Source organism: Pseudopipra pipra, chromosome 28, assembly GCF_036250125.1.
Source record: "Pseudopipra pipra isolate bDixPip1 chromosome 28, bDixPip1.hap1, whole genome shotgun sequence".
In the NCBI taxonomy this organism is placed as follows: Eukaryota; Metazoa; Chordata; class Aves; order Passeriformes; family Pipridae; genus Pseudopipra; species Pseudopipra pipra.
The window spans coordinates 862,168-884,988 of NC_087576.1; the positions used below are offsets into that span (position 1 = coordinate 862,168).

General features: G+C 55.7%; 1 protein-coding gene across 1 annotated transcript; it reads right to left on the minus strand.

Moving 5' to 3' along the window:
- Positions 1–532: 532 nt before the first annotated feature.
- ERLIN2 (ER lipid raft associated 2) lies at positions 533–11,447 on the minus strand. The gene is made up of 11 exons (XM_064638002.1): positions 11,308–11,447; positions 11,119–11,200; positions 10,843–10,889; positions 10,239–10,300; positions 9,427–9,552; positions 7,577–7,650; positions 7,130–7,188; positions 6,091–6,182; positions 5,694–5,783; positions 4,138–4,217; positions 533–3,134 (listed from the first exon to the last, which is right to left on the minus strand). Exons 1-11 carry the CDS (start codon positions 11,412–11,414, stop codon positions 2,925–2,927), a joined length of 1,029 nt encoding a protein of 342 aa, XP_064494072.1. The 5' UTR covers positions 11,415–11,447; the 3' UTR covers positions 533–2,924.
- Positions 11,448–22,821: the final 11,374 nt, after the last annotated feature.

The following is a 22,821-nucleotide window of genomic DNA, read 5'->3' on the forward strand; positions in this document are numbered from 1 at the left end:
GAGCAGGGCCACAGAGCCCCAGAGCAGCTGGAGTGGCTGTGGCTCCGGGACAATGCCCGGCTTTACTCGCAGCAACTCGGGTTGAGAGGGAAGGAATGGGAGCCTGCCAGCTGGAAACCATTAACTCAAATATTTGTCTTAATGTGCAGAACTCCACTGTCCCTCCGCAGATTCGGTGTTTACACAGCTGGGCAAAAACACCCAGAAGGTTCCTGCCCTTTGTCCAGTAAAACATGACAAGGATTTTCTGCAAACTTTACCGAATCCGAGGCGTTTGCTGCTCCATGAGCAAAGCAGGGACTGACAGACACTTGTGGGATTCCTTGGACACGGACACCTCTGCCCCTTCTTCCACTTTCCTCCTCCTCCCTGGAGAGGGAGAACCAGCATTGACCCCCAGCACCCCCCAGCTCCCCACTCCCACCGGGCACCGACAGCCTCGATGCTCCCTCTGGAAAATCTCCCCCTGCAAATACACCCACACATCACGTTAAAGCTCCTCCACAAACCCTGGTGTGAAAACTGAAGATAGTAAAATCGAAGGCCATTTTATTGTCATAGCAAATACCAAAATAAAAAGGCTTTGAATTCAGTACATAAGAAGATCAAAGAGCATTCCCATGCTCCCTGTAGCCATTCCCAGGTAGCAGCAGTGCCACAAACCTCTGTTTCCTTTGTGAGAGAGTGGGTTTAAAATTCAGATCTTCACCTCAAGATCACGGAAACAGGACAAAATGCCCCTTTAAGAGGGAGACAGAGGGAATAAAGGTTTACATGGAATGACAGATCCACTCTGGAAAATTCAGGACATTTTACAAAGAGTGAATGAAGATGCAACAACGGATTTTGGCTTGTCAAGACTGATACACTCAACTTTGCTTTTGATTTTTTACTCTTAGCACAATTTAACTAAATTACATTAATACTTTAGCAGTCATGGTTTTAATTAAAAGAATCCTTAAGAGCTCTTTATCCCAAACTATTGTCTTGCTGTGAAGTCATACATTAAAAAATGACTTTATAATACCACTTTGGCTTAGTTGGGTCCTTTCATTAGTGAAAAATACTTGTGTAAAAGGAGGTTTTAGTTGCTGATGGAAACCTCAAGCATGAACATAGAACAATCCCAAACAAACTCATCCTCAAGGGATCAGGTACTACCTTCCCATTGCTAAATTTCTGCTATTCCCTGTTTATAATCTCCCTGCACAGACCTAGTTATGAGTGAGGAATACTGCAGCCCCCCTGGGGATGCAATTGTTTGAGTGCTGTGGGTCTGATGTAGGTCTGGAGATGGGACTTCCCTTAGGTCCTATTTTCCAAGAAATACAAAGAAGATGGGACTCTTCTCCAGCAGAAACGCTCAGCTTCTACTTTGCATTTTCAAGTATCAAGAGTCATTCTCCCAACAGGGAAGAGAGAACTGCTGTAAAAGCCCTGGAGCCAGCAGCTGAGATCCATCAGAACTCTGTTAGTGTGATGCCTTGTTACACAGACTGCTGCAGATTTAAACACTGAAGGGTGAGGCCAGGGGTGGTGGGGAGCAGGAATTTGGGGCACGAGCCTGTGAACGCAACAGGCTGGTCTCTGACGAGCACTGGCATCATCTCAGATGAGGATATTGGCCTCAAATCATATCAGCAATCAACTACCAGGCTCTGCTGCCAAGTGCAGATGGAGTAGGGAGAGAAAAAAAATGTTCTCTCTAGGCCTGAACTTCGAATTTTGCACGTGGAAAACAAAACTCTGTTCCCTCCTCGCATCTGGGATGTGAGGAATTCCTCAGTTCTCTGAAGTGGAAGGTGCATTCCAGCACTGTTCTGAGAGAAAGAGGGGAATTCAACTTCGGGCAGTTCAGACAAGAGCTGCTTCTCTCTGCCCTGGGACCTTTCAGGATGATGGTTTGTGCCCTTGGCTACTCTGAAATCTTCCCTCCACAAGGTGTATTCAGACCCAAACCCACAGGAGCTCAGTTCTGCTCATCTCAGCTCACCCGAATGCCCTTTTTCTAGTCAGACTCTGAAAACACCGAGATCCAGTTGCTCTTGCAGAGCAGATAATAAGCTGTTAACGACTGTCTGGTCACTCCAGCAGCTCCTCCCCTGCAAGGCTTTCTGCAAAGTCAGGGTCCCTGAGACAAAAATTCCTTCCTCCCTGGTTTTTCTGACTGTGACTGTGACAATTTCCACGCCTGCAGCCTGGTTTCACCAAAAATCATGTCCAGCTCTGCCCTCCAGGACACTGCCCCTGTGCCCACACCCTCACCCAGCAGCCCAACTGCTACAAAAAACACGACAAGTGGAAAACAAAGCAGTGTTAGGATGCAGAAAACGAGGACTTGGGGTCACTGCCTGCGTGACGTGCGGTCTAAGGCTTCGATCCCCCCCCAAAAGACTGGGAACCTGCAGGATTCCAGCTGAGCTTCTGTCCCTCGTGGTGCACGTGAGCTCAGCAGAACCTGCCACTGCCCAGGCCTCGAGCAGCCACGTGTAGTGTACAGATCTAGCACCTTGTTTGGAAAGGGGGTTGAAACAGAGTACTTGGAATTTCCAATAAGAAAAAAAAACCCAACAAAACAAGTCGTAGCAGCGATTCCCCTCCCTCCAAAACCTCAGCATTGCTTTACCTCCAACTGCTCCAAACCACTTCAATCTCAAATTAAGTTCCCATCCAGCCTCTCCAGACTCCTGGGTGTGTGTGACCAAGAGCAGGGGAGGTGCAGCTACAGGACACACCTAGAGTTGGCTGCTTAGAAGTTACCCGAAAACCCACCCCATAATTACCAAAGTCCTTGTGTCTAATTGTCATACAAAAGATTGAAAGGATTAAGTCTGATTCATCTCTTTCAGCACGGGAAAGGGGGAAAACAAAAAGGAACTTCCCAGTTCATGGGGTTTTTTTGATATAAAACGAATAGAAATCTTTCAGTTGACACCATGAAGCAGTTTTGTGTCCTCGCTGATTCCTGCCCCATCTTCATCTTGGATTCCTTCTGCCAGTCCCTCTGCAGATTTGGTCTGGCTCCCTGCAGAGTCCATGAACATATTGGGAATATCTTTGCCAAAATAGATCTTGCTGTTGGCTGCAATTGCCTTGTACTTCATCAGCTGCAAGTACTCGGGAGTCAACTTGAGCTGCATGGAGAGAAAACGGGTCACAACAGCCCAGATTTGGGCAAAAGCAAACTCCTGCCAGGAGCACACGAGGCACCTCCTTTCCACAGCCCTACCAGGAGTGCCCAGCCCCTCCACAGGGCAAACAGAGTGCCCTGGGAAGGTTCTCTGCCAGCAGGGCCGAGCAAAGCTCTAAATCCCAGTGACTAAATGGCACATTGAAAAGTGAAGTGATGGGAGCAGCTGGGGAAATGTTCAACCCAGACGTGATGGAGATGCCCGAGAGCACATCCCTCACTGCAACCCTTGCAATGTGAGCTACTGGGAAGGAAAATATCCCTGGCTGTTTTCCAGGAAGGGTGTTTGGGTGAGCAGAGCTCACTTTTTTTTCAGGATAACGACATTATAACACAGAGGATGGAACAACTGGGGCAAAACTTGTGCAAAAACACCCCAGGCCTCTGTCCTCCTCACAGAACAGAAGTGCTTCCTGCTGGCACGTCCTGGGAACTTGCTGTAGGCAGGAACACACCTGGCAGCTGTATCCATGTAATTTTCCTGTTTCCAGGTTGGGTTTTTTGTTTTGGTTTTTTTTTTCTTTTGCAGTACCAAGGCTCTGCCAGGGTGTCCGAGATCAGCTCCGTTTGTTCTTTCCCTGAACTGTGATTTACTCTACCCCTGCCTGTCACCCCGGAGATCTCCCTGCTCCAACTGCCTGCCAGCTTGAGACTGGAATAATCCACATTTCTCATCACAACTGAAACTGATATTCCATCCACAGAGAGAGCCAGGCCCCCTTAGCATCTGGCAGAGCAGAGATTTCAGACATCCTGACATATTTATCTGTCCAGAGAAGAAAATGAACTTGCAAATAAGGATCTAAATGCTTCAGTCAGGCGGAAACTTTGCTGAGAGGAGATGGTTTTGTTTTGTTTTTTGACTTAGACAATAATCACTGACTGCTCTAGTGCTGAGTATTCCCCTGCAGCCTGATGCTGAGGCACCACAGAGGAAACCACAGTACCTTGTTGGCCTCAGCCACCTTCATGGCAGTGTAGCACTCAGCGTCAGCCCTCGCCTTCTCCCGTGCAAGGAATGCAGCATCTGGAAGCAAACACATGCTCTGAGTCAGATTTTTTTATTTCCAGCCACGTTAGCACCGTTTGCAGCTGGAAACCTTTAAGATAAAGTGGCCAGTGCCACATCTGAACTGCACGGGATACAACGAGGGGAAGAGGGAACAAAATGGGAGCTCAGTTTCCAGCTAAATGGCTGCAGGACGAGAGCATTAAGTGAGTAAATTGCATCTCAACTGCAGAGCTCAAAGCATTTCACAGACAGCAGGGTTTGATTATCCCCATCACGTGGGCCCAGCTCGCTCTTTCTTCTCGAGCCAGGACTGACTCTCGTGCTGAAACGCAGCAACTGTTCCCCTGCAGACGTGGGATTTACCCACAGCCTTTGCCCAGGACTCCAGGAACAGCCTGGAACAGCCCAGCAGACTCTCTGCAGATGAGGTCTGTGCCTGTGGATTCGATTCCCAGATGGGATTTGGTCTGGGATGTGGAGATGAAGGTTCTGGCACGCAGAGCAGGGGATTTTAACCTTTACTGGCTCTGCTCCTCAGACAGATTGCTGCAGAGCTTTCCTCTGCTGTATCAACAACTGCTCAAAGGCTCTGAACCTGTGGGATACTGAAATTCCTGACTCCTAGCAGAGCCATTTAAGGAAAGGAACACTTCCCCTTTCTGTACTGCACTCCTTTTTCCCTCTGGCTTCACACCTACCCATGACAATGATGGGATACCAGGCCACCACATCCAGGCTAAGGTTAGTGTAGTCCTGCTCATCTCTTGACATTCCTCCTAGGACATGGAGCCACACAAATGCAACAGGCCAGTCTGGATTTGGGGGCTGCACAGCTGGATAAACCATTTTTTTACCTCCTCTAGCAGGGAGAGCTGCTACACTTAAAAAGTCATGTAAACAACTGGATGGTTTGGCTCACAACTTCCTCTCTTTTGGCCAAGAGGAGTTGTCTGTCCCAGTCAGAGACACCAGGAAGAATGAGGGAGGCAGGAATCCTCTGCCAGCACAGCCCTGAACTGAGGGGCTGACACCTGCTGACACACATCTACAAGAAATAAACCCCATTGTATTTCTGCAAAGAACTTTTTAATGAGAAGCTGCTGATCTGTAAAACTCTTCATTGGCTCCTCATTGGCTTCTGCAAAGCTTGTCATTCCCTAGAAGGAATGGAAGGGAAAATAAGGCCTTGCCACTCCGAGCTGGAATTGCAGAGCCCTTTCCATGCCCTGGAGTCTCCTTGATAAAGCATTGTATCAGGTGGGTGGGGGGACATCTCCTTAACCTAAGAGCACAACCTCCTAGAAAGAGCACCTGAGAGAGGGAGTTTCAAGATGCACAGTCTGCAGAGAAACGTTCCTATTCCTGCCTCTGCTCAGAAACTCCACCCCTGTGAATGTCAGCCTGGATTGAAGAACACAGTCAGCACAGACTTCAAGAACTCCTTGGCAAACTGCTTCAGGATTTACTGCTGGGAAGCTCAGCCCCCCTCACCTTCAATCTCCGAAATTCGCTTCTCTGTTTCCTTTTCCATCACTTTCTGTCCATAAGTTATTTCAGCAACTTGTGCAATCTTTTCTGCCTCTAAAATGAAAACAGGAACACACCCACACTGTCATCACACCATCTTCTGAATGTCAGAAGCAGCCTCACCCGGGAAAGTCCTCAATCATCACCCACTTCAGGTGGAAATAAATACTGGGAAGAATTTCCAGCCCTCAGAAGGCAAAGCTGGAACCCACGTGCAAAGTCCTGAGTCTCTCTGGGAGAGTTTCAGGTCAGAGATGACCCCAAATTGAACAAGGTGCACCCTCCCTGGAGTCTGGGGACCTTTGCTGCCTGCCCCCACAGCCAGCCCTGTGTCCCAGCCTCCCAGCCCAGCCACACAGACCGATGAGAGCTTTCTTCCTCTCTGTCTCTGCCTCCTTCTCCACCACCTTCTGCTTCTGCGCCGCAATCAGCAGCTTCGTCTTCTCACTCTCCCTGGTGAGCAGGAGAAACCAGTTAAAAACCTGAGCTCACTGGTGTGGGGATTCCCCCCCCAGCCCCAGCTGGCTCACCCCTCCTTCCAGCACGTGTCCATGTCCACCACTGAACCATGTCCACCACTGAACCATGTCCCCAAGGGCCGCATCCACATGTGTTCTGAACCCTTCCAGGGGTGCATCTTACACACTAAATCCTTTTCTACCTTATTGGTGTTACTCACATTAATGAGTTCGAAAAGTGTGATCATAAATAAAATACCCTGCTCCTGCTCACAGTCAGGGAACAGACACTGGAATTGAGAACAAGCCTCTCAACACGTCCTGCTGTATTTATGGCAACAGAACACAGGCTGATTTTGGGACTCTCCTACCATGACCATACCACACAGGACTTACCACAGTCCCAAAAGGTCACATGAAATGCTAGGGAAGCAGAATGGATGAGAGGGGTCTCATTCTGCCCTACACATGCTGTTGGCAGCAGGCTCAGGGAACACAGGCATGCCTGAATGACCAAGGGCAGGAGGAGGCAGCTGGCTCAGGGCATTGAAAAGGGATCAGCACTGTCAAGTGCTATTAAAGAAAGTTATTTCAAAGCTTTGCAAGTCTTCAGCCTGTTGAATCAACAGTTTCTCCATCCCAGTCAAACAAGAGGATTAGTGGTGAAATCCATCCACCTGCCCCTCACCCACCACACGGGGCCAGTGCCAGGGGGAAGGAGCCCAGGGGCAAATCATTCCTGTGCTCAAGGGTTCCAACTGGAGAAACCTCTCCTCCCCCAGCAGGGACCTGCCAGCCCCTGCAGTGCTCAGCACTGCACCCCTCTAGCCCCACTGCACCTCTCCAGCCCCTCCCTGAGGGTGGCACGAGGCCGAGGGCACTGCTGATCTGCCCAACTGGCTCCTTTTGGGATCACAGAGGTGCAGAGTCCGAGGCACTTACATGAGCTCGTAATTCCTCCGGATTGTTTCAGGGATGTTTGGCTTTGTAACTCGAACTGCCTGCAGAGAGAGAGCGAGGAAAACTCGGGCAAGCAGCCAGCAACCAAAAGCTGAGCGGCCTCTGGGGCTGTGGGGGACGGGGGGGGACACACACTGCGGGTGTGCTCTGCCACACAGAGCTGCACAAACTGTCACCAGGCCCCAAACCCACACAGAAACGGGGCTGGAGGATCTCCTGACGTGACAGGAGGTGGTAACCTGGGCAAACCAGCACCCAGAGCAACACCAGAAGCTGTGTGGAGAATGGGAAGGGCACTGCTCCCACTGGAGTGAAATGAAATCTGTGCTGTAAAGCACTTTTTTAAAGAGTTTCAGTTTGCTGCTTCCTTTTAGCCCTTACCCCTCCTCAGGAGCTGCACCTTCGATATCTCAGTCAAATCCTGATTACCTGTATGATTAATCCAGGGGCCATCGTGGTTAGGTCTTGCTGCAAGGCCAGTTTAAGGTTTTCATCAATCTGATCTAAAGGAGAGAAAAAAGAAAAGGTAACGAAACACCCCCAAGGCAGTTTGCTGTCAGCACCCAGAGTGAGCTGGGATGGCTCACGTTTCTTATTGCTGGAAACTACAAATGTAAGTTGGATATAGAAGTGCTGGGCTGACCCTGAGGCAGGTTCCCAGCTCTCCCAGTATCTCCAACACCAGCACCAACACTTGGGACAGACCACAGGAACACTGCAGGCACGAATTCCCATAACCTGCAGTTTGGAATCTCCCTGAGCCAGAAGTGGCATCTTTATGATAAAGAATCTGTGCTCTAACCCCCTCCCCCACTGATCTTCCCAACTGGATCCTGAAGTAACATGGTCCAGCTAAACCCTGACTGATTTCAGCTTGCACCTGTGCCAGCATGACACAAGGCAAATGGAAAGGCAAGAATGGGAAATGGCTCCATCAGTTACTTTAACAGGCTGCAAAAATCATCAGTAATGTCTCTTTGGCTCAAGGAGTCCCAGAACTCCAGCGGAGCTGAGGATTTCAAAAGGAAACACAACCCAAAACCCTGCTCTGATGAAAGCTCCAAGGAGGGCAGAGCTTCCAGTTGGGGCCTGCTGGGAAGTGCAAAGGGAAGAAATCTGTAACAGCCTTGAGAAGGGATCACATCACACTCCTGGATTGTTTGCTTTGGTCCCAGTTTCCTATCTGGAACTCAGGCTCCTAATGAAGTCCAGCCAGGAGTTTTGGAAGCAGCTGTTATCAGTTCCCTGCACCTGCTGGCAGCTGTGGGGGCAGAGGATGATGAGAGGCCGCCAGAGAGGGGCTGTGCCCCAGTGCAGAGCCCCGAGCCAGACCCAGCCAGCCCAGACCAAGAGCTACAGGGGAGTTTGTACAAGTTCCTCTTGTGCAGACTGGGTACTTTGAGCCCATTTCAAGCAGTTGTCGTCAGCAGCTGCCGACATCTGGAGCCTCCACGGGCCAGGAACCCCCCCAGCAGGAACTGGGGGGATCCCAGCCCCAGGTCTGCAGCTTGTGCAGGAAGTGGGAAGCCAGGCTCCTTGGAAAGCCCAGTCTGAACAGAGAACAGGAGTTTGCAAACACCCCGTGCTCTCTCGGGCACAAATCCCGTCCCTCTGGGCTCCCAAAGCGTTCCCAGCAGCTCAGTGCCCGCAGGCAGCACTGCCAGTGCTGAAAGGCTGGATTTCCTGTCAGTCCAGAGCCAGAAACAAAACACTCAGCACTGGCAGCCACTGGACTAGTTCTAGCAAGAAACCACAACCCTTCCTCAGCCTCTCCTGCCATGTGTCTCCCTGTGCTGCCGGATTTCCCGTTGGGAAGGTCAGCAGGCCCCTGCCAACACTCCTGGTTTATGGGCACTGCAGCCACGGGCATGACCCAAAGCTCATCAAACCCTCAGGCCAGGAAGTGCTTGCTCAGACTTTCTGTAACAGCAAAGAGCCACAGACTGGCTTTTCCATCTGGATAAGCAAATCCTGTGACTGATTCAACCCATCACAGCTGCTACACACCCAGAGAATGCCATAGAATTCCCACTCCCTTCCCTAAAGCCCTCTGCTACTGGCAGGGCTGGGGCTGGAGTTTATTGTTACAACATATTGAAGCACTCAGCTCCAAAAGATAACAGGGATAAACGATGGCAGCTGCTTAACAACCCTGATTCCAAACAGAGCAAACACGGGATTAATGGATAAAAGCTCATCAGTTGGGGGTTCTGCACCAACAGCCCGTGGAAGAACCCTTGGAACCAGCAATCCCACGGGAAAGGCCGGGGGCAGCTCACCAAACAGCTCGATGTACACCTCCTGCAGCGTGTGGACGCTGCAGAACTGGTTCAGCTCGTGGTGGATCTTGTTGAAGATGAGAGCCTTGTCATAGTCAGCTGTGTAGTTCTTCACGATGTCGTACACTGGGAGAGGAGACACCCCGGGGGAAGGAGGGGAAGGAGGCTGAGCACCCTCAGGGAAAACCCTGGGGCCCAGTCCCAGAGCAGGTGTGAAACGAGGGACACCCTCCCACACACCCCTTCTGGTCAGGGCACGTTGGTTTATTTTGTGACACCTTCACCAATATCCATCCCCTGCCCTTGTGAACAGAAGGATTTGAACCACCCCCAGCCCTCCCTGTGTGACCCCTGCACACTGGGAACAGTGTCCTGCACGTGCCATGGAACAGAGATCCCAGCAGCTCCCGCTGAGCCAGGCACTTCCAGCACACCACCAGCACGTTAAAAATCAAAGGATTTGGGGAAAAGGCTGCACGGGTTGTTCCTCCTGGGCTCCAGAGGAGCCTTTGCTCCCCCCAGCCCCCTTGGCTGCCCCCCCTGCACACCTCATGGGTTACTCCCATCACTTCTGGTGCTGCCCAAGGCTCGGGGGGGCCGGGATAACACAGGTAATAAAGAAAGAAATAACCAACACACGACATTCCCAGGAGAGCCGGGCCAGGGGTGACACCTGGGAGCTCAAGGTGCCCAGGGCACACCTGTGGTACAGCCTGGCTCCAAACCAAACCCAACCACAAGCTCCTGACCTCCTCTCAGTGCAGCACAACTCCCCCAGGGCGTGTTGGGGGGGTGCAGAACTCGGGACTCACCCGCGCTCTGGATGAGGAAATTCACCACCTCGATCCTGTCGAAATAAATCATCACTCCCCCGCTGCAAGGGAGAGAAAGGGGGGATGACACTTACTGGGGGCTGAGTGGCTTCGAGGGGGGAGAAATCCCCTCCAGTGGGCTCAGTCTGGGACACTCAGCCTGCTCAGCACCCCGACACCCCCAGAACCCACCCCAGCCTGCTCAGCACCCCGACACCCCCCAGAACCCACCCCAGCCCTGCTCAGGACCCCAACACCCCCCAGAACCCACCCCAGCCTGCTCAGCACCCCGACACCCCCCAGAACCCACCCCAGCCCTGCTCAGTACCCCGACACCCCCCAGAACCCACTCCAGCCCTGCTCAGGACCCCAACACCCCCCCAGCACCCCCCAAAACTCCCCCAGCCCCCAGGGACGGTGGCACAGACATGGCCCTGGGTGGGCTCATCGACCTTACAGAGCCTCCCAGTGCTCCCAGTTTGGTGGCTGTGTGGGGGGAAATTCAGCCCCTGAGAACAACCCTAAAGCCCTGGTGTAACCAGTGTGGAAAAGGGGAAGGACCCAGAGTTTCCAGCCAGGATGGAGGAAGAGCTGAACATCTCACCTGGTGCCACACGGGACATTTTTCACCTCGTCCGTCTGCAGCGTGGTCTGGAGGGGGGGATTGAAGGAAAAGAGGCTTAAAGGGAGGGATTTTCGCGGCACAAATCCCGCTGCCCGCGGGGCTCCCCCGGGGGAGCCTCCCAAGACAGAGGTGGACCCGCGGCGCTCGGCCCCTCGCTCGGGGCTCAGCGGGGCCGCCCCGAGAGCCGCCTCCCCCCGGTACCGGGCACTGCCCGGCCCCGCCCGACCCCCGGGGCTCCCCCGGGCCCAGCAGCACCTGCACTGACTTGTAGGACGTGATGAAGGGCAGCATGAGGTGGAAGCCGGGCCCGCTGGTGGAGGTCAGCAACGCGCCGCCGCTGCGAGAGAACGAGACAGGAGGGGGGGGCAGAGAGAGAGAGGCGTGAGCGGGAGAAGCCCGGTTCTCCCGGCGCGCGGGACGGAGCGGGGAGGGGGGCCGCCTCACCGGTAGTAGACGCCGATGTGCCCCTCGTCGATCTTGTGCACGGCCGAGAGCAGCGCGGCGGCCGCGACCCCGAGGGCGAGCGCGGCGATGGCGCCGAGCTGGGCCATGCCCGGCACCGGCACCGGCGGCGCGCCAGTTGCGTCATCACCGCGCGACAGCCCGTGCCGCCGGCGGTGTCGCCGCCAGGGGGCGATGGAGGAGCGGCGGAGCAAGAGCCGGAGGCCACGGGTTCGAGACCCGCCCCCGCCCGCGCGTCGGGACCGCCCCTCGCACCCCCAAAATTCCGCACTCCCCAAACCCCCCACGCCCCCAAAACTACGCACCCTCACAATTCCGCGCTCCCCGCATCCCCAAAACTCCACACTCCCCAAACCCCCCGCACCCCCAAAACTCCGCACTCCCCGCACCCCCAGTTCCAGCTCCAGCGGAGAGCAAAGAAGAAACTGCTGTTCAAACTATAATTTTTTTTCCCAAATTGTTCAAGTTCAAAACGTGTAACTGTTAAAAAAAAAAAAACAACATTTTTTTTTTTCATTCGGGTTGTTCTCCAGTGTTAAAAAAAAAAAAAAAAAAAAAAAGACGTGTAAAAAACATGAATAAAGGAGGAATAATTTGATCTTGGAGCTTGGTGGATCTCTGAGGTTATACAGTGGAGGGTTCAGTGCCCGTTTAGGGATAAGGGATGGAATTTGTCAATCCGAATTTTACGGCTCTTAAACAAGTGTGAAAGGGGCGCTGGGGATGAAAAACACCCCGTAGCTGGTGTTTTTTTAAAGGCGTTTGCCCAGATTTAAGGCCTTGATAAAATGTATTAAATCTTTAAAGGTTTTAATGAATCTAGTATGTGTTTCATAAATCACGAGCCTCCACTCAGCCCCTCTCGGTTTAATAAGGGTAAACTAGGAAATTGCTGTGAGCTGGAGCAAAATATATCCATGGAATATTGAAAAGTAATAGATTTTTAAATGTGGGGTGTTCTGGCTTGCAGGAGAGGTTTTGCCTCATAATACCAGAGCTATATCACTCCCCTGAACGGGAAACCAGCTGCGGCCATGTGTTTAACAGCATCAAGATGTGAACCAGCACAAAGGTAAATATTATTTGTAATAATCCTAAAAAAAAAAAAAATAAAGGCCAAAAAAAATCATTACTGCCGGACCCGGGGCCAGGAACATTCAGTTGTGTCTGTGCCGCAGGGCCCGGGATTTTAACAGCACGGGCTTTTTTTGTAGGAATAAATGGTTTATTGCACCCATTTCTCTCCGGTACTCAAAACTTCTTCATCCCTGCCCCGTCCCCGTAAAAAAATCCCTGGGGGCGTGGGGTGTTCTGCGGAGTTAATGGGGACAGTTCGAGGGTCTCTGGGTGCCCACAGTCCCAGGCCTGCGGGGGCTGGACCCGGGATGGGACATGGGGGGTGGGACGTGCCCGGCTCGGGCTCTGCTGAGCTGTGAGGAGGGTCCCCCCGCCCGGCTCGGGCTCCGGCCCCCGCGGGGCCGCTCCGTCGGGGCCGGCGCAAAGCGCTGTGTAAAGTCTGTCCGCCCTCATTAGCTGTCACAGTAACAATGCCGGGCTGGCAATAAAGGCAATTCCGAGGCTGTTGGCCATTAATCACCGCCTGACAGCTGGGAATAGGGCTGGAAAAACTCTGTCCCTGCCGTTCCTCCTCGGCGTTTAAGGTTACCTCCGTGCACAGCCGGAGCTGTGGGGTGGAAAGCTCTGCCTCACCAGTGCCACCCCATCCCCACTCCTGTTCCATCTCCATTTCCATCCCATCCTCATCCCCGCTCCTGACCTCATGATTTCTATCCCGTCCCCATCCCTATCACCATCCCATCCCCAACACCACTCCTGTCCTCGTCTCCTTTCCCATCCCATCTCATCCCCATCCCCTTTCCTATCCCATCCCAAACCATCTCCATCCCCATCCCAGCTTCTCCTTCCTCGCTGAAACCCAAAGGAGCAGTGGAGCCCGGGAAGGGAAATCTCTGGAAGGAGCTGGAGCTGGAGGGTGCAGAGCACTTGGCCAGGCCCCTTCCCACTCTGCCCCAGCTCTGGAAGGGAAGGGGGTGGGAGAGGGGCTGTGTGGGGGAACCACTTCACAAATTCCGTCCATCCAAGTTATTTGCCGATTACGGGTCAGGATTGTGTTCAAGTCTGTCCGGGCTCGTTCCGTGTCAGCACTAACAATGCAGCACTTGGCAATCCAGGGAGTTCTGTGGCGTTGGCCATTAATCATCCCCTGACAGTCCGGACCTGGCAAGGAGGGAGCAGCTCACATGTGCTGGCCGTGCCCCTTCCCCACCACCAGCGGGGCACGAGGGGGTTCCTCTGCCTCAGGACCCACCTGAACCCTCCACGGGCGACGAGCTGAGGGTCCTGATTCCATGTCCCAGGCATTGCAAGGGGCACGTGGGGCAGGCAGAGAGCAGGGAGACATTCCTGCCCTCGACCAGGGGGCAAACAAGCTCCCAGGGAATGATCCCTCCAGGAAGAGGCGCTTGGGAAAGGGTTGAAATCGTGGCATTTTGCCAGGTTTTCCTCTCCATCGCCATCCTCTTGCTCCACTGGCTCCTGCTCCCCCCCAGCCTCAGGGCCAGGGGGTTTGTCCTCAGGGGAGGTGACCCTGGTGGGAGCCAACTCCCGGCACAGCAGAGGGGAGCTCACCCTGAGGCTTCACTCCACACCCCACGTCGTCCCGCAGGCGCCGGCCCCGTGGCCCTGTGCCAGCCTGCCAGGTCATCCCCCAGTAAATAAAGGAGCAATGTGTTTCCAGCCCCCCGACGCTGTTTTCTAAAGGGAAATGATTAATGGCGCTTGGAAACCACAATTCATCCCGGGAAAGAAAGTAGATTTACCCGAAACATGCGTGAGAATTAGTGCTGGGATCAGCTCCGAGGGCAGAGGGGGGGAGGCTAATGGCAAACAGAGACCGTCTGTGTGCAGAGGGGAGAGAATACCCTGCCAAAAACACGGGCTGGAGGAGCTGGGATGGAGCTGGGATGATGCTGGGACAGGAGGAGGAGAGCAGCCCTCAGAGTCAGGTCCCCCCTGGGCTGGAAATCTCAGTCGCTCCTTCCCTGTTCCACGGTGAGATGGTCACGGCAGAGAAGGGAATTCTCCTCCCATGGGCATTCCAACACAGCACAGCAAGGGGTGGACAGTGATGGTGGGACCCCAGCTGGTCTTTTCCAAGTGTTCTAGAGATACCTGGCACTGAGGAGAAGCAGGAGTTGCACCAGAACACACAGAGCTCTGGCCTGCAAACACCAAATGCTTCAAAAAAAAGGCTGAAGTGGGCTCAGGGAATGATCTCACCTTGTTCCTGCTGGTGGCAGCCACTGGGATGACTGGGATGGGCTGGGGTGCACCAGGACAACACGAGGCCATCGCGGTGATGCTCTGGTTGTCCCCACAACAGCCACCCAGGTGCTTCATCCCCGGGGAGCAGGAAACCTCAGAGAAGGGAAAAACACACTTTTCCTCCACGAGAATGGGAGGGAAGCGGCTGCAGCAGCCCCGGCCTGGAGCCTGGTCCCACTCGGCTGTGGGAACTGCAGCATCATCCTGCTGAGTCACAGAAACAAGGCAGGGGCTGACGGGTTAGGGAATTCATGGAAAAGGCTTCCAGGCACAAATCCTCACCTGGATCCAAGCTGCCATGCTGTCCTCTGCCCGGGAGAGTGGCGAGGGAGGGGAAAGGGCTCCTCTGGGAGGAAGCAGGGACCGGTGACATGGAGTTATCACCCGATCCCAGAGATAAACCCAAGATCCCTGCCTTGGTCTCTGCTCTGGATCAAGGCAGGGCTGGCCCCATGCAGGTCCTGTCCTGTCAGCGGAGGAGCTCGGACAGGGCTCCAGGAGGGAAATTTATTTGTGGGATTCCGGGAAGGGCTGGGGAAGCCTCGGTGAGGTGCTGAAGCCCAGGTCAGGACTCAGCCCTGGCTCGGTGATATATTTAGAGTGGGATAATGTAAGCAACAGGAGGGAAAAAAAATAAAAAAAATCCATGGAGGAGGTGCAGATCCGTCCCCTTGGCCGGGAGTTACTAGATGATCTGAGCCAGGGAACAGATAGTTGGATTTCCCTCATTTCTCCCTTCAAATAAATCACAACTCCAGAGCCCTTTAAACTCTGCAACATGATCTGTTCCAATAAGGAAGGGAATGAAAGGCTGCGCCTCTCTGGAAGCCTCCAGAGCCATAAATCTCCTATGTACAAACACAGACCAGATTTCCAAGTGCATTTATTTTATTGTATTGTTTTAACAGAAAAATCAAACTGCAATAAACTCCGTCCCTCATTAGCTGTCTCCGTGTCCAGGCCAAATGCTGCTAACGAATAAAATCAGGACAAAGGAATGTGGCTGTGGGTCCAAGGCCTGGCCGGGTGCTGACCCCCCGAAAGGCCCTTCCCTGTGAGGAGGTGTGGGATGGGGGGAGCCAAGGGGATGGTTCCTGCACTGCCCATCACTGCAGGTTTGCTGGTCACACCAGGTTGAGCATCCCCGGACCTGGCATCACCGCCGTGGATCCAGCATCCCTGCCACGGGTTTGCCATCCCTGCCTGGCCCCCACCCCAGCAGCTGGAGTTTAGTTCAGGGGTGTCTTGCTTCAGTTTGTTGTGCACCCCAAGCGAGACACCAAAGAGCAGCGGGCACACAGGGCAGTTTGGGTGGGGGACACGTGGGTGCCCCCCAGGCTCCATGAGACCCCCCCAGGTGCCCACGGGAAGGTGCTGCAGAATTAGGGCTGAACTCACTGAACACTGGGTCAAACACCCAAATCAGCAATCTGGAGTTGCTGGTCATTAATCATCCACTGACAGTCCTGAAGGGTCTGTGGCTCTGCGGGGGGACGGGAGAGCTTGGGGACAGGGATGTGCCTGGCACTGGGGGTGGCATGGATGGCACAGTCCCCAGTGACCCACATGGAGCATCCAGTGAGTTTTCCCAAGCCCCCCAGAGCCGCCCCGGGGGACACCCATGGAGGGTCCAGGCACAGAGCAGAGCTGTCGCGTCCCAAGTGCAGGAGATGCAGCGACTCGGTCTGATCCGGGGGAAAAAGAAATGAAAATCAATCCCAAGCTGCCCGGGAAGGAACAAGGAGACTGTCTGCAGGATTTATGGCGCTGAGCCGGAGAGCCCAGAGCAGCGCCCGCGCCGCGCGGGTCCTGCCTCAGCCCACGGAGAAATTCCTGACTTATTGAATCACATTTGTCATCCCTAAATACATATGCAGGCCCGTGTTTCTGAATCCATAAACATCTTTAACTAACTCCGCTCAGCGAGGCCTCTTTCAGCAGTAATTTATATTTAACTTTTTCCATATGCAGGGCCTGTCGCGTTGGTGTCATTTCCGGGAAAACCAGGGGGGGCTCGGGGGGGGCCCGGGGGGCGCGGGGGGAGCGCGGCGTGTCTTGGCCCGCTGGAGCAGCCCAGCTGCTGGCACGGCGCGAGAAATCCACCCGGCAGAGCCAGTGCTCATTAATCATTTGAACTACTAAACTGCCAGCTCCTTTCAAGATCTTTCAAGAAGTGTTTTCACCCAAAATAGAGTTGAAAACGCGCCGGGGCCCTACTTTCAGAGTCTCATCCATCTGGCCATTATGGGGAGTGTCAGGCGGCTCTGACAGACAAGGCTGCTCTGTTCGAGGGGCCCCGGCCCCGCAACCTGTCATATCGCGGGGCTGATCGCAGCTGACAGCTCCATTTGTACCCACCCGGGAGATGAAAGGGCCGCTCCCGGGCGGCGGGAGAAGGGCACGGGCAGAGGGATGAGCAGGGGCACCCCGGGATGCCAGCGGCACCCCTGGCACGGAGAAAACACCCCTCTCGCTCCCCAACAGCCCAGAGCAAGACCCCAGACCTGCATGATAAACCCCAGTGCCCCAAAAGGTTCCCCCATGGCCAGGAGGGCTTGGGGTCTGCCACACCCCTAAAGAGGGTGGCTGGACACTGGCTGCCAGGGCCTGGTGCTCCCTGGGGGTGCTCCCTGGGGAGGAGCCCCCGAGCCTGCCCCAGGGCTCCTCCTGGCTTTTTGACCCCGGTTCCTCAGCCCGCAGGGGTCCAGAGCCAGCCCGGGGGCTGCAGGCACCGGCTCCACCAGTGCCACAGGATTCCTGTGCCTGAGCTGCACCGGAGCAGATGACTCGGATAAGTTTGGGAATTATCAAGGCAGCAATGGGGACAGAGCACATCTCTGCAGCCAGAGGAGAGGGCACGGCATGCACCCAACCAGCCCCGTCCCAGCTGTTGCCAGTACAAAACTCAACCAGAGCCCGAGAGATTGCAGGAACCCCAAAGGGAATGAAGGGCTTTTGACTCCTTTTCCAGTTTCCACAGAACACAGCTCTTCCCACCTCGGAGGAGGACCTGGCCACCATCCCATTCCAGCCTGCCGGTTGTTACCAAGTCTGTGAAGGGAAGAGGAACAAAACCCCTGCTCCAGCAGAAACAAGGAGTCACTTTTAAGGCAGCTCTGCCCAGGGGACCAGGGCTCCCGGTGGGGTTGATGAGCAGCCCCATATTTCTCATCCAGGAGAGAAACACACACCAAATCTTTTGGGTGCTTTGCTGTCCCTCTCCTCCCTCCTCAGCAGAGCAGGAGCGCAGAGAAGTCAGTGAGGGTTCAGCAAGAAAGATCCAGAACATCTTTAACGCTCAGTCCCCCTCTCTCTCCTGTCCTTCACTCTTGGAGCCCCCAGCCGCTCCTCCTGCAGGAGCTGGTCATGGAGAGGTGGCACTGGGACCCCAGGCTCCTACCAGTCCTTTTTCTTTGGTGCAGAAGCATCTCCCTCTCTCATGGAGGTACCAGTGGAGATCCAGGAGCTGCTGTGGTGGGCACTGGCACAGCCCCATGTGTCGCCAGGGAGCTGCCCTTTGCAGATGTGGGGGACAAAAAAAAGGCCATTTTGGTTCTCTGCTCCACTGCAGGAGGGGTCCATAAAGCCCCTAAAGCCAGCAGATGCCCGGGGTGCTGCATGTCCTTTGTATGCTTCTGGGTTTTGCCACACTGGAGGGGTCATCCATCTCCTGCTGGAAGGTGGGATGAAGCCACGGCAAAGCTGCTCTGTGAGGTTTCCATAAACACCTTTATGAAGCACCACGGTCTGTGTAAATCTGTTTGTTATTGTGACTCGGGCTCCAGGAACGCTCTCTGCACATGGAGCTGTCAGCTGAGCACCTCCCTCAGCGCTCTCCAGCAAGGTTCAGTCGAAATGTTTGTGTGCATGGAATTACCACTCTCCAGTTATTCACCAGGATAATAAACAGAGGGATAACTATTAACCAGGAACCGCAGGAACGAGCAGGATCACTCACAGACACCGGTGTCAATCTGTGCAGGGGGGGCTGTGCTCTGCAGGGAATGGCCGTGGCCCCACACGGGGCTCAGCCTCAGGACTGGGGTGTTTGTCGCCTGCCCCGTGCCCGTGTTGGATTGTCACACTGCTCAGACACTGCAAGAGAGGGGAGCCATGGCCACGGGTCCCCCTGTGCACTTCCCACGGGGTCCCCAGTGACCAGCCACGGCCGGGTGTCCTGCTCAGGTGAGGAAGATGTCGGTGTATTGCTGCTGGAAGTTGGTGCCGGTGCTGCTGGAGGGTTTGTTCCACGCACTGATTCACAGCCAGGGCAGTGGCAGCAGCAGCTCTTCAACCGTTATCCAGAGCCACAGGAAAGTCCACTCCCACCCGTGGCATTCCTGGCCACCGCAGTGTCCCGGGCGCTTGCCCACGCTCTTCTGGCTTGGGGGGCTCCCTGAGCACCTCGAGATCTTTGCTCCTTTCCACTCGCCTCCTCCAAGGCCTCTCGTCACTTGTGCTGCCCCACTGCTCGGGCAAACCACAGGCCAGGGCAGTGCCGGGCTCACGGTGCTGACCAGGGGGCAGCTCTGTGTGCCGGTGCTGCCCCATCCACTCCGTGCCACTGCCGCCGGCTGCTCCAGCTGCTCCCTTCCGTGGGGCTCCAGCACAGCTCCAGTGCAGGAACTCCGTTGCCATCTCCAAGCACGGGTCTGTCCCTCCGGGTCGGCTCTCAGCTCACGCAGCACAAAGTGTCTCCCCGGGCAAACCCCTGATGCCGGGCTGGGTGCAGGGACGCTGGCAGGGGGACAGGAGACACCCAGACCACTCTGGCTGTGAGGACGAACACAGAGCCTGTATTCTCCGGCGCTTCCACCAGTGCTCACGTGGAAAGAAAAGCCGCTTTATGCAGCCCATAAACTTCTCATCCACCCACCGTGGCTCTGCTCTGGCCTGTGCCTCTGCATCCCGACCTGACCCCTTGGCGGGCGCTGCTCTGGCCCTCGAGGACGCTCCGGACTCTGAAACGCCTTGTACGTCTGTGGGCAGCCACCTCTGCATCACCTAAAAGACACCGGGGGGTTTGTGTGCAGGAGAGGAAGGAAAACAGCAAGCAAAAATAGGGCCTGGCTCTTTCATTCACGTATTTATTGGGCGGGCTGTGGTCAGCTGGGCTTCGGGCTTTACAGACGGGGATATTTATAAGGCCCGCGGAGCGGCTCGGCGTGTGCGTCCGACTCATTCCTTCCCGGCACAAGGTATAATGTTGCCTTTGTTCGGCTGCCTCCGGCACAGCGGAGCGTGCCGTGCCGTGCCGTGCCGCCCGGCCGGGCCCCTCGCCGTGCTCCCCGCTCCGGCAGCCCCGGCACGGCCCCGCTCCTTCCACACACACCACGGCCCCGGCAACTGCCACGATAAATCAATAGGAGAGGGGAGGCTGCCAGTTAGACTAAACAAGTGCATTTGCAAGGATTGCTAACCCTCATTAATCACTCTGACAGTCCTAAAAACACATTTCCCCTTTAATGACTGTATTTGGATAATCAGAGCTTTTTCCTCGCAGCGCGGGGTGAGTGACGGCGGGCGCGACTGCGGCGAGCGCCGGCACCGGGGTCACCGGCGAGTCAAGTGCTGGAGGTCCCCGGCAGCTCGGGGTGAGCTGGAAAAGGTGCTGCTGAGCCACGGGGAAAGGAGCCACCAGCACGGCCCCAACCCTGCTGTCCCCATGCCCGACACCCACCGGTGTCCTCCCAGCCCCTGCTGGGCTTGAAAAGGCCTTTTTTCTGTCACTCTGCGTTCCCTTTAGGTGACTTTTGCCTCCTGGAGAGGTTTGAAACCTTGCACATTTTTCTGTATAAATGATGCAACACATTAATGCACAGCACATTATGAAAATGGTAATTCAAACCCATACAACTCTAAATTAAGCCATACATTATCCGACCCACTCAGCCATATATTTTGCAGAAAGACAGGATTGAATCAAATCAAACCGAAACTGTGGAGTGCAGGTTGTTAGACAGAATGATTAATAAAGTGCATCCCAGTGCTCTTATTATAAAATGAATTCCGCAATAACCTGGGCATACATTACACGGGGAGTTATTTAATATATTGGCAACGCAACTGTTCCCCAGCAGCTCCAGCCCAATTGCCACCACTATCAGATGATACTCGCACTGTTTACATGGTCTGTCCCCGCTGCTGCAGTCTTTAGGGAGGGGAAGATTCCTCAGGGAACCTCCTGTGCAGCAGGATGCATCCGAGCAGCATCCAGTTTGGAGGGAAGGTGCATGGGCTCAATTTTGGAGCAGGGAGCATCCTGGAGAAAGGAGGGTTTGGGGGAGAGGGGAGACAGGGCTTTGCCATAAGGGCAGGGATGCACCCGGCAGCTCTGGGAGAGGGGGCTCTGGCAGGACAGGGGCTGTGCAGCCCCACTCCCCCTGCCCAGGCTGCTCCACTGCTGGCACGTGGCACGGCCCCAGCAGCCCGGAGACCCAGAGCCGCTGTGCCGGGTGTGCTGGTTTTGGCACCACACTGGGTCACCGCGCTGGTTTTGGCACCACACTGGGTCACCGCGCTGGTTTTGGCACCACACTGGGCCATCGCGCTGGTTTTGGCACCACACTGGGCCATCGCGCTGGTTTTGGCACCACACTGGGCCATCGTGCCTCTGGCACGTCCCGGGCACTGCGGCATCGCCCTCCCGCCCCGTGGCACCGGCAGCAGCAACCAGGCCACGGCCAGGGAGAGGCACCGTGGGGCAAAGCGCCGGTGCAGGAACCTGCGACAGGCCCGGCATTGCCCGTCCTTTCGGAGCCGCAGACGAGGAGCTGTGATTTATGCCGGGGACGGGCGGTGCCTGAGCGAGGCCGACATGAGCGGCATCGCTGTCAGCAGTGGGGGCGACATCCAGGGAGCAGCGATGCTCCCGAGGGACACGGGGGTCTGGATACCTCCAATACGCCCCCGGAGGGGATGGCAGCACCGGAGCTGCTCTGCCCACCGCCCCACAACGTCCTGCGAACAGCCTCAGCAAAGCCCCCCTGCTCCAACCCCACTTCTGCAAAGCCCAGGCCCTCCTCCAGCAAACGTCCTGCCTGGAAGGAGCGCGACCACTGCAGGCAGAGCCAGACCCCAGCCACATCCACACAGGGCAAGGGTCAGCCATAGACCCTCCAAAACAGCCTTCCCCAGCCTTGAGGAGCTCAGAATGGTGCTGCCCACCCCTCCAGTGGCCGAGGGGTGACTGGTCTCCGGACCACCAGCCTCTCCCATTGCCACAGGAGACCCCAGCCAAGCCCTCCTGCCGACCACAGGCCCCCAGCCACGCTCGAGGAACGGGCAGGAAAATAGAAATCCCTTTGGCAAAAGCAGTCCCTGTTCCCAGCACGTTATTTTTCAGCTCAGAGGGCACAAAGGAATTTAAACACAGGGCATAAAGCAATATTGAGAAGGCAATTAACAGGGATTAATTGCGTGACTCACCCGAAATGCAACAGGAGCGAGGCAGAAAAAACAAAGTGGTGTGGGGCAATGGGGCACGGGGGTTTCCACCGGGGAGTGGGGGCTCGGCCGGGGGTCCCACTGCTGCAGTAAAAGCCCTTTCCTTGGGGAATGGGATGGGCAGGTGGGTGGCAGCCCCTTGCCTGGCACAGCCCCCTGCCTGGCACAACCCCCTGCCCGGCCGAGCCCCCCAACACAGCGGGGATGGAGCCAGACCGACGCCAGAGCCATTCATCACCCCCATCTCCTGGCACAAAGATCAAATGGGGGGGACGGGACCTGCACCAGCTCCCGGGGGCCCTCACACCGAGGTCTGGGACCCCGCTTCTGCCGCATTTCCACCCCTAAAACTGCACCCCCGGTGTGCGTGGGGGGGTGCGACCACCCGCTCCCCACAGCGACTCGGGGGCACCGGGGCTCCCGCATCCATCCCCGCTCAAACACCTTCTCGAACCTTCCCTCCGCCGCCACGCGTGGGAACACCGAGGGGCACGGACACGCGGGGAGGAAGGGGGGGAAGGGGGGGCACCGCGGCGGCTCGGAGACTCCCCCGGAGTCCCCCCCGAGCCCCCCGGGGCCGCGCTCGGGGCTCCGGTGCTCGGTCCCGCGGGGCTCCGGTGCCCGGGACCCGCCACCACTAGATGGTGCTGAGACCCCGCGGCCCCGGGCGGACCCCCCCGGGAGGGACGAGACGAGACCAGAGCG

Excerpts from the sequence above, each read along its gene's own strand:
- ERLIN2 (XM_064638002.1), bottom strand. The coding sequence starts at position 11,414 with ATGGCCCAGCTCGGCGCCATCGCCGCGCTCGCCCTCGGGGTCGCGGCC. Across the intron at positions 11,201-11,307 it reads CACATCGGCGTCTACTACCG|CGGCGGCGCGTTGCTGACCT; the intron begins GTGAGGCGGCCC and ends GTTCTCTCGCAG. Across the intron at positions 5,784-6,090 it reads GAGGAAGAAAGCTCTCATCG|AGGCAGAAAAGATTGCACAA; the intron begins GTCTGTGTGGCT and ends TTTTCATTTTAG.